Raw genomic sequence first — 11578 nt, 5'->3', positions numbered from 1 at the left:
GCAGGTAACAGAAACATGAGCTTCAGGAGTAAGAATTTTGGCTTACAGGAGAATGGAGGTTCCTAGGCAAGGCTGTCTTCCCTACACATCACATCCCTACATGGCCATCATCCTGAGATGGTAGGCACACTGTCTCATGAGCAGCTGCCGCAGGGAAGGCTCTGATGGCTGGGAAGAGAGATGAGCGGTAACTAGAAACACATTGCCCTGTGCCTCACCGACTGGCCCAAGGTGCCTGGGGGCAGTTTATTAGTTCTTGACTATGAAGCATCAGGTAGGCAGAGAGATACCTTTCCCAGAGAGGCTGTGGTCCTGTAGGTGTGGGGGACACAGGCTGTGGTCCTGTAGGTGTGGGGGACACAGGCTGTGGTCCTGTAGGTGTGGGGGACACAGGCTGTGGTCCTGTAGGTGTGGGGGACACAGGCGGGATATGGGAGAGAAGCGAAGGAGTACTGTGCATCATTGGAGTTTGTCTCAGGTTTGTAAGTTCATCAACAAATTAAAGTGAGCTGGCTGTAGCAACCTGAAGGATTGATTTTCACACCTGGCATTAGAGCAAAGCATACAACTTAATTTTGTATAAACTGATACCCACATTAAACATATAGCCCAGTGTCTACGTTGGGAAGCCATACACAATCTTATGTTTTTTCTTCCTATAAATGGTAAATAAATAGAAACTTAGTGTTGTTTAGATATTTTTAAGGTATAGAAGGTCATATTCTTACAGAGAAAATGCTATGAAAACTATATTTATCTAAAAGCTTTCTGCAATGCATGATTTTCTGACTATTTAGGAAAAGAAGCTTTGGCACTCCTCCTCTGCCCTGGCACACTCCTTACCAGCAGCTGGCATCACTGAGAAGAGTCTTGTCCTAAGGTCAGGAGCAGGCAGCAAAGGCTTCAGTTACCGTACCATAATGGTGACAGCGCTAGGCAGGAGCTTACTAGGAATCCTTGCCCTCAACGAGACCTGACCACAACACAGGGAAATTTCCACTTCCAAACCTCCATTTGGTTTGGAATTGCATGGAATGGGCTTAGCAGAGCCACAGCTGCCAGAGTTGTTCTTTTCCTTTATTCTATTTTGCTTAGATTTTTGTAACTTCTTAAAGCTGCTAGGGTTTACAGTTAGTCCCCTAATACGAACACAGCTGCTCCCAATTGTACAACCCACATTGCTTCCCTGCACCCTGTTGTACACAAGCATGGGGGTGGGGTTATCACACCAGAGTCAGAGAGCTCAGGTGGTCATTCCCATGGACAGACTGTCCAGGAAGCCATTCCATCTCAGGGAGGGCCTGTGTGTGAAAATGGCCTGGCTGCCCTGGCTGCTTTCAGGTTAAGCCGCAGTCACGACTGATCCTAGTGAAGAACCCAGTTTTCTTTAACACCACCTCCAAAAGGCCAAGGGACCCCCCCCCCCGTCTTGCTCATGTTGGGAGGTTTGGTACCTCTGTCTCTCTTTTGAGCTGGGGAGAAGTGCAGCCAGCCTTCAGGTAACCAGATTTCTGAAGTGTGACCCTGGCTTTAGTGGGGGACATCATGGTTGCCAGCTTGCTCCTAACCTGTTCTGCACCAGGCTCAAAGAGGTGAGGCCGACAGGTTTTACTGCAGTGGTGGGGTGAGTGTTGCTGGCTGTCACAGGGTGACAGGAGAGCCCTTGCTCGAGGAGGAGCAGAGTGAGGCTACAGGAGATGTTCTGTATGCCATGCTCAGACCACAGGACTCAGCCAGCTCACCCTGCCGTCTGTGCTGAGGGGCATCATGGGACACCGAGGAATTCAGTGGGGGCACCGTGAAAGCCATACTCTGGAAATGTGCTTCTAAAAGTCATGTTGGGGTCTTGTGTGTTGGGAGTAAGCAATATAGCCATTAAGAAACACAGCAAGCGTGCTTTTGGTGGTAACTGAGTTTCCTTTTCCAGAATGACTCGGAACTAGAGTTAGCTCCATCCCAGGCCTCCTGACCAAAGACAGATCCCATAGGTGTGGGCCAGACCACACCACTGCCTTAGCATAGCTTCAGCTTGGACACAGTAAAATGCTCACTCAGTGAACATTCTTTCAGGACTTAGGGCCTTGAATTGACCAATCCCAAGCTTCTCTTGTAGAGTCTTCTGTTGCTTGGTCCCCCTCTCAGGCTGTGAAGTCAGGGAACCAGATAGTGCTGAGGCCATGTCCCAAGTCAGAAGATGTTCTAAAGGTGACGATGGTCTGCTGTCACTCACAGAGGCAGTGCGAAGAATGGGCCAACCAGGAAAAGCAGCTCGACTCGGTCTCATCCAGTGAGGTTTCCAGACATTTCTGCATAAGACATGTATCATGTCAAGCTTCTGACTTCACTTTCCTTCAGTGCTAAGCCCAAAGGAAAAGCTCTACAGCCCGCGGGGTTCTGGGGCACCCATCTCTCTTGTGTTTGAGGTCATTCTTACATCCTCATTGCTGTGGACCAGCAAGTCCTTCTGTTCTCTGGGCTGACACACAGCTGGATGGAGGCTTTGTTGGGATGGTCATAGGTCAACAAAGGACATCATGTCCTGTATCCTCCTTGGAGTCCTCTGACCCATGTGCCTGACGAACAAGGCTTCAGGTTCCCAAACCTCCCTGGCATTACCTCTCCTGAAGATCTAGTGCAGCGCCACGGGTAGAGAGAGCATGCCAAGTGAAGCAGATCTGGCATGGAGGGAACTTAATGTCTCCAAGTCCCACGATAGATGTCAGTGGCGAAGTGGCTGGAGGAACAGGGTGGGGGTGTGGGTGCCGCACATGACATGCCTCTATGTTATCCTCTTCATCCCGTGACAGAAATACCTGAAAAGCAACAGGTGAAGGTTTGGGGCGTGCTGCTTCAAGGCTTATAACCCATTTCTGGGGGGTAGGTATGACAGCTGGGGCTCTGTCTGGCATAGTGAGCACCTGCCCAGGGTTTGCTTTGCCTTAGCAGATCAGAAAGCAGAAAAGTAGGCAGGAAGTAGATGGTCTGTAAGCCTCAAGACAGCCCCAGCTCCTAAGCACACATCTATGCAGGATAGCGATGAAGGTGGCTGGAAGAAATTCATAATGTAAAACATGAGGGGATTTTTTTTTTTTTTACGGGGGTAGGTTAAATTGACTGCACAGGTCTCCAGCAGGAACACTGCAGGTAACAACATCCTGTTGCAAAAGGTTGGGCATGCCTGCTGCTTCAGGCAGCCACAATCTCCTCCAAGGGCACCAGTAGCTGGGAACTGTGTGCTCAAACATAAGGCTGGGAGGGACAGCTCATATTCAAACCATGGCAGCACTTATGGTGTGGGGCGGGGGAGGGAGAGAGAGAGGGAGAGGGAGAGGGAGAGAGGGAATGGAGCAGGCCCTGAGATGCTCACGGAAAGTACCCAAATGTTCCTTCTTGCCTCGGGGAGACAAGTACCTTCTCTACATTAGTGCCAGTCCCTGAGTTGCCTCTGCTTTTCTGGTCATGCTCTTCAGAAAGCCAGGTTACAACTGGGCCACACTGACCTGCTGCTCAAATCCCCTCCAGCAAGGCAGGGAGTCGTCACCAGTGCCTGCCAGGGCAGAACTCTGCCTCGTATTCTTAGGGTCCCGACACCCTGCCACACCTCTGCGGCTTTGCCTTGCTTCTCCTTTACCCCCTTCAGGATATTTGGCAACTTCCTCTCCGAGGAAGAGACCTGATTCCAGTAAGGACCACAGGGGTGGCAGGTGGAGCCCCAGGATCAGATCCTTGATGATCTCAAATATTTGACCCATATTGATTGCAAGTGAATAGGATTGTTGTCCAGAAAAGTCAAGGAGACTGCCAGCACTTTAAGTTAATGAGGTCTGTAGCCACGCTGTGCTTCCTCAACACACGGTCTTGGTTCTGAATGTCCTTCTACTGGGTTAAACTTCACATTGATAGCTGGCAATGTCCAACTTATGGAACTAGCCACATACTGGGTTTACTTTACTGTGATCGGAGCTTCTTCTGGTGACATCTGTTGCCTGAACTGGGCCTTTGTTAGTCTTGTGCCAGAGGGGGACTGAGTGATATGTTCCCTCTCCACCAAACTCCAGCGCTAATCAGACATTTGGCCACCAGACAGAATACTAACGGCAAGTGGTGAAGGGTCAGGGGTGAAACCATCTCCCTCAACAGTGAAACTCAACGCTTCCCGCTTTCCTTTTGTGAACAGGAACAAGACCCTGATATCCCACGAAGGACGAAGGACGCAGCAGAGGGAGGCCCCAGATGACAAATGAAGAAGGCCTGGGATACACACAGGAACTGTCTTTCCTGACACCCACCCAGAGGTGGTAGTTCCCCAGGTGGACTGCGTGGGTGCAGAGCTGCCACCCAGAACTCAGACACACACCTCAGCTGAACTCTGGGCTGCACAGCTGGAGGCTAAACAGCGGAAGCCAAGGATTTAAATGTGGTCACCCCCACCCCTAGAGGATTTTCCGGTCCTGGGGCTGCAGCGTTGTGAGGCAAGGTGACACAGAAGGTTCACAGAGTCAAAAGAAGGGCGTGCCTTGGTGGACCAGAGGCATCAACCTCAGTTCTCCTGAAACCACACCAGAGAGCAGCAGCTCGGGGCTGTCGGAGGGACGTGTGAACTGCGACAAAACTGCTTTGGCACCAAGCTGGTTGGTTCACCTCCACCCCGACGGATATAGCCGGAGTTGAGGATCCCGCGGTTCAAAAGTTCAGTGGGAGTTGGGCGCGTCCTCCTCACAAGAGAGGAGAGTGAGTGGGAAGGGCAAGGTGGGAGTGGCGTGAACAGGGAAGGGGGGGTGGACATATGTGAAATCTGATCTGGTGCCAAGGGAAGGGTGTGTTGCCAAGGACCCCAGGGCAAGGAACACTCAGCCTCCACCAGGCATGTGTGACTCCTGAGCTGGCAGAGACCGCACACAGCACAGCACGCTCATGGAGAACTCCGTGGCTCCTTTCGTCCTCTACCCGGGGACGGAGCCCGGGACTCCGAGAGAGGACAGCCTGCCGCTGCCAGCCGAGGAGGAGGAGGGCGCTGCATCCCCGGCGCAGACATCCTGCAGTCTCAGCACCTCGCTGTGCTTCAGCTCCGGGGACGACTCCCCACCGCAGTCTCGCGCCTCTGCCGCGGAGGGCGCCGAGGCCTCTCCTCCTCCTCATCGCAGCGACTCGCGTGTGGTGGAGACGCAGTGGGAAGTCAGCAGCACCGCGTCCCCGGAGTCCCCAGAAGAGTGCGCGCGCCCGGAAGAGCCGGCTTCGCCGGAGGAGCCCCCTTCCCGCCACGAGGACGCGCGCCCTGTGGAGTCTCTAGACGAGCTCGGGGAGCTCGTGCCGCTGCCGCCAGGGGTCGGACCTGCGCACGGAGAACCCGACCTGGTCATCGAGGTGGCCGGTCGCCGGCTGCGGGCGCATAAGGCAGTGCTGGCGGCGCGCAGCGACTACTTCCGCGCGCGCGCGTCACGGGACGTGCTGCGGGTACAAGGCGTGAGCTTCACGGCCCTGCGGCTGCTGCTGGCCGACGCGTACAGCGGGTGCATGGCGGGCGTGCGGCCCGACAATGTGGCCGAGGTGGTGGCCGGCGCGCGCCGCCTCCAGCTGCCCGGGGCTGCGCAGCGCGCCACCGATGCCATGGCGCCGCATCTGAGCCTGGATAACTGCTACGAGGTGCTGAGCGCCGGCAAGCGGCAGCGGCTGAGCGAGCTGCGCGACGCCGCCTACCGCTTTATGAGCGACCACTATCTGGAGGTGCTGCGCGAGCCAGCTGTCTTCGGCCGCCTGTCCGGTGCCGAGCGCGATCTGCTGCTGCGGCGCCGCCTGTGTTCGGGACGCCCCTGCCTGCTGGCCGCTGCGCTCGGACCCACCGGGGAGCGCGCGGGCAGCCGTCCGCAGAGCCCGTCCGCGGACACGGAGTCGCGCGGGGACGCGGCCGTTTATTGCTACCAGGCGGAGGCCGGGGAGTGGCGCGAGCTGACGCGGCTGCCCGAGGGGGCGCCGGCGCGCGGCTGCGGTCTCTGCGTGCTCTTCAACTACCTCTTCGTGGCTGGCGGTGTGGCTCCCGCAGGACCCGATGGCCGCGCGCGCCCCTCGGACCAGGTGTTTTGCTACAACCCGGCCACCGACTGCTGGAGTACCGTGCGACCGCTGCGCCAGGCGCGCTCGCAGGTGCAGCTGCTGGCCCTGGATGGCCATCTTTACGCTGTGGGCGGCGAGTGCCTGCTCAGTGTGGAGCGCTATGACCCGCGAGCAGACCGCTGGACCGCGGTGGCCCCGCTGCCCCGGGGCGCCTTTGCCGTGGCCCACGAGGCTGCCACCTGCAATGGCGAGATCTACGTGTCCGGGGGCTCGCTCTTCTACCGCCTGCTCAAGTACGACCCCCGACGTGATGAGTGGCAGGAGTGTCCCTGCAGCAGCAGTCGAGAGCGCTCTGCTGACATGGTGGCCCTGGACCGTTTCCTCTATCGCTTTGACCTATGTGGGAACCGCGGTGACGCTCAGGCTGCAGTGGGGTCAGGTGGTGGGGTCAGTGTCTTCCGCTACCATTGCCTGGCCAAGCAATGGAGCCAGTGTGCCGTGCACCTGCGGCCACCGGGCGCACCGTCAGGCCTGCAGCCCTTCCGCTGCGCCGCCCTGGATGGTACCATCTACTGTGTCAGCCGCGCGGGGACCTGGCGCTTCGTGCCTTCTCAGGACACTGAGGCTGGCAGCGAAACGGGACCTGGTGGCAGCTTTGAGCCCGAACCCCTGGGATCCCCTCTGGATGTCCGGGGTGTACTGTTTCCATTTGTGCTCAACCTGCCTGAGAAACCGGACCGCGGGGAACAGGGATCAGCTGCCTAGGACAGGATCAGCTGTACAACTCCACTGTTCAGCAGCTGGAGTGGGGGTGCAAGAGAGTGGGCTAGAACCCCCCCCCAGTGGGGAGGGAGGCCAAAGAGAGTGCAGGAAAGGAGGACGCTATTGATAGGGCAGGCTGCTGGCCATAGCGCATCATGCTAACGCTTTTGAGAGTAGAAGCTTCGCTGGTTCCGAAGACATTTTTGCAACGCTGTTTTAAGCCCCGCTTTGCAGTGCTGGATTCTCCCGTTGCTTCACTTGCTTAGTGGGGTTCAGGGCATAAAGTTTGGGATGATGCAGATAATCTGATGCTTAAGGGAAAAGTCGTAGAGGCCACAAATGAAGTCAGGGGTGGACATGAGGTGTAATGAGGAGCCTGCCCAGTCCCTGCTGCAAGGCTCTCCTGAATGGGATCCTGAAAGTAGACCAGGCATCAATGCAACTGCTGAGGGAAGGTCACATCCCACACTGAGGTTTAAAACCACAACTTATAAGATCTTACATGACCTGAAAAGTTCCCTGTGTGAGGCATAACTTCAAGAATAATGTACCAAGTACCAAAGGTGAATCTTTGTTGACCAGCATGGTTTCTAGTCCCAAACATACTGTGTCCAACACAGACACACAACCAGGCCTGTGTCTCAGAGCCAAGGCATGCTTTGAGGCAACTGTGGAGAGGATGTTATTAGCGAGGGTTATCATTCATCCTTGCTTAGATTTGAAGTCTTTGGTGATGAAACGGTATCAGGAAGCATGCTGAGCAGGAAAAAAAACAGCCAGCAAGGGAGTCCTCCTATTGAAAAGACCCTAGGACGGCAGGCTCTGCATGTTCACCCGCTTCCCCATTTTAGAATAAACAAGGACAAGCTTACCCACTCTAAGACAAGTTAAAATCACATGTTGACAGTTGCACACTTTGAGCTCTCTACTTGGTTATGTTTTGAATGTGTCTTCTGAGATTCTGATGAGGCAGATGAACCATCTCCCAAGAAGGTGTGATACCCTAGGTAGTAGGACATGGAGAAACACATGTGCTTGGAATGTAGTTTAGCAAGTGTCGTTTATCTAACTTCAAACACCCTAAAAGAGTTGAAAGGAAACTCATACGTAGACAAGGTTGCAAGGACCCAAACCAAATCAGTTCATGTTTCTCTCATGCGTTAGGGTGCTGTCCATTTTGAGCATATACAGACAAGGCTTACTATTTATTAGGAAGTTAAGGAGGACCAATGCATGTTCCCAAACAACTTGTTGAGATTCTACATCTGTCCCATTGTTTTATTGCAACAGGGTCCCTATAGGTTGAGAGTTTCTGGAACGCAATTAGAAAAAGCTCTGCACCTACCATGTCATCCCCATAGGAGTCAGTGCTTAGCTGGGAATTGGTTAGGCTTTAGAGCTTGCTCTGAAAGGTCATAGTGAAGTGTGTTTAGAAACAACCAGCTTGGTTATTCTGCATGATCCAGAGGAATGGAGTTGAAGGTTTCTGTTTGGATGTTCCAGTTGCTTTGTGCTTGCTCGTGATTACTCATAAACCAAGAGGATGTCTTGGCAACTTGGTTAATCATCTTAGGAAAGAAAAACAGACTTCTTTATGCCTGTTTTATTGGTCTTTCTTAGGAGTGTCCTGGAGGAAGGGGAGCAAAGTGAAACAATGTTACTCTGTAAACAATGTTTAGAGAGATGTCCCTTTTATCTTGTAACTCTTTTTATTTTCATTCCTTCAGTACCTAACTTATAAAATGTCATTATGTGGTTTTGCCTGAGAAGCCATTTCTCCGGCATTCCCTTTTGAAATTTGGCCTTTTGAGTGACACGCCCCTGGAGAGAACAGATGTACACCAGAGGAGTCTTCCTGTGGGGACTGGCATGCTGTTGTGCCCCACAGAACACAAACACAACCCAGGGAAGTCAAAAGGGTAAATGTATTAATGTGTGGACCGTGCAAGGAAAATTAGTTCATTAATCATGATTAGATGTGTGGCCAACCTGTTTTTGAGAGCATATAAAATATTTTATATCCTGTTTCTAAATAGTGACCCTTATGAAAACAAATACTACAGGCCCTGGCATGTCTTAGTAACCATGCATCTTGTTCTTGGGTTCTGGGAGATTTACTACCCATCTGTCTTAGATTCATTTCATGTTGACATAAGCAACTTACGGGAGAGAGGGTTTATTGTGGCTCAGAGTTCAGGTTACAGTCCCTCATGCTGCGGAAGTCACAGGGCAAGACCTCGAGGGAACAGTTGATATTGATCTGCAGTCAAGAGACAACCTTGAATGCACATTACTGCCCAGCTCCCTTTTCTCCAGTGTGTACATTCTCAGGACCCAGTCAGGAAATGGTGTGGCCCACAGTTGACAGCTCTTTCCATTTCAATGAATGCAATCAAGGTTAACTCCCGACAGGCATGCGTAGAGGCCCACCTTCTGGATGATTCCAGGTCCTATCAGTTAGCACTAACTTTAATGCCTCCCACCCCCAACAAACAGACGTGAACTCTGTAAGGTATTGGTCTGGTAGTGAGAGGAGCAGGCATCGCTGAGATGTGCCTCCAGGGTGTGAACCAGGGTAAGTCCTTTCATGTTCTACATGCTGGTCACACTCTGCAGCTAAGTCCACCTAGGAGGCTGGTTGATGTGAGCACAGATCTGACTATCAGTTACAAGAGTCAAATAAGGCTAATATGTTTGTGACACCCATTCATAATCTCAGGACAGTAACCCTTGCACGCTGACGCCCCCGTCGTTTGAAAGAACAGTGCTGCTTTAAGGGGAAAACGATTGACACACGAAAGATTGACCTTTTGTTTGGCTGATGGGTAATTACATTTGTGTTGCCAGGGCTCATTTGGGATCCTAGGCAACGAGCTAATGTTTCTTGGTTTTCTTTCTGTTTTGTACTTTGGCATGGGACAAGCCCCACCTCTACTGCAGACTCTTGGCAGCTTCGCGGACTTGGAGTGCAGTGATTCGGCTTCTAGAGAAAGGATGGCAGGAGTTTCTGTAATTCCAAGAAAACGAACATTGTGGAAATTTTGTTGGCTGCCTAGTTTAATTTCTTACCTGTGCTGGCTTTGCTATTTCGACAAAAAGCAATGCCCAGTGATCTCTAGCAGTCCCGGTGACGACTGTGCGAACTCTTAGCAAACTGTCCGGTGTTTGAGGCGGTCTGCGGAAGTCGAGGTGACCGTCCTTGTGGGTGATGGGAGCCCAAGCGTGCTTTAGCGTTGTGTCTCGGTTTAGTTCCTTCCCCAGCTCACAGCTTTCATCTTGACTCTCAAACAATATCACCGTCCCCTTTCTTTTTTGATATTGTTCACAAGGAAGTAATGACCCCAGCTAAACGTGGAACCGTGCCAACACGTCAGCTGCGTCTGCACTTTGTCACAAATGACAAGTGGCCATGTCATTTATGCTCTGTCCACGCCCGTGAAGAGGACGCTGGTCCTGGCAGCAGCTTCACGTGGCTCTGTGGACAGGTTTGGGTTGAAGTAAAAGCTTAGGTGTATTCTGATGTGAGATTGCAGTGCCCCCCATGCACTGCAACCCCCCCATGCTCGGTAAATCGCTCACCAGTACCTACTAACTAGCACTCACATGCTGCCATTTGGTAAAGAACTGCACCTGTTTAAGGGAGGTCGGGTCAGGCCAGCCGGTACTGGATGTGTAGTTACTGTGCTAACGCTTGAGTTTTCTCCTAGGCAGAAATAATGTAAAACCCTTTATGTTTGTCACCTGCGCCAAGACGAAATAAACCATGTCCAGTGCTTCTGAAATTCTGCTGTGCTTGCCTCTCTCCCTCTGATCCCCAGAATGGCCGGGTGTGGTGTGGCCCCACAGTAACTGAACTCTGATGAGTCTTGAGAGATCTAGGGTATCACTGCAGCCAGCTTCTGTGGATGCTGAGGTTTCCTCCACCTCTCCATCAACCTCAGGGTATTCATGACCTTTGTCTTCATACCTGTCTTCATAGCTAGCCCCGTCACAGCCAGGTCCTGCACCGGAGACTGGGGTGATGGAGCCATGAGGGCTGTGTATGGGCTCATGAGGTCCATACAGCCGCCAGGACCGAGGAGTGGTCACTGCATGCTATGGATGGGTAGCGGGGCTAGGAATTCAGAACTAGGTAAGAGTGATTCAAGCCAGGCCTGTGCTGTGACTCCTGTAGGCAGAACAAGCAGACTGGCCACTGTTGGCCAGTGTGACCGATTCTGGGTTCTAGGCTTTGGTGGCGATGGGGAAGTGTGTGTGTGGGGGGGTCCTCTCCACCTCCCTGACTCTGTCTGACGTCGGGATCCTCTTTAATTCTCTGACTCGGGGTAGTTCAGAGAACATAGCTTTACATCTGAAAGTCAGAGAAGGGTGTGGGTGTTGGTCTGTCTGAGGGACGTGCGAGCCAAACCCTGTGCTGTTTTTCCTAGGAACCGACTGATTCAGGGGGAGGGGGTGTCTCTCCCCAGCATCAAGCTCTAGCACGTCCAAACATCTTAAAACAGAAAGTACAGGATATAGTCACATCGGCCAACCACACCTCTTGGAGAGGATTCATGGGGAACTGGAGATGCAAGCACCCCCTGATTTGACTGGGATTCCCCCATGTATGGGACTGGGGACCTCCTACATCACATGGCCTCCAGACAACCCCAGGAAACTCAAAATAAACTAAAACAGGCCTAGCAGCTGAGAAGAGGGAACCCCACTGAACAGAGGGACCTATGTCAGCTGAGGAGAACAGATGTGCAGAGTGGACCCAGCTGAA

At 52.8% G+C, this 11578-nt stretch overlaps 1 protein-coding gene across 3 annotated transcripts in view; it reads left to right on the top strand.

Annotated features, from left to right (window-relative positions):
• Positions 1-10589, top strand: part of Kbtbd11 (kelch repeat and BTB domain containing 11) — a 22918-nt gene extending 12329 nt beyond the window's left edge. For all 3 annotated transcript variants that reach the window (XM_026788797.1, XM_026788798.1, XM_005366233.3), the window contains exon 2: positions 4178-10589. In XM_026788797.1, coding sequence (XP_026644598.1) covers positions 4915-6816 — 1902 coding nt within the window. In that variant the 5' untranslated portion in view covers positions 4178-4914 and the 3' untranslated portion in view covers positions 6817-10589. The remainder of the gene's footprint in view (positions 1-4177) is intronic.
• Positions 10590-11578: the final 989 nt, after the last annotated feature.

Source organism: Microtus ochrogaster, unplaced genomic scaffold (genome assembly GCF_000317375.1).
Source record: "Microtus ochrogaster isolate Prairie Vole_2 unplaced genomic scaffold, MicOch1.0 UNK7, whole genome shotgun sequence".
Lineage (NCBI taxonomy): Eukaryota > Metazoa > Chordata > Mammalia > Rodentia > Cricetidae > Microtus > Microtus ochrogaster.
Note: the sequence above shows the minus strand (reverse complement) of the source record. Positions and strands in the feature narration are given on the sequence as shown.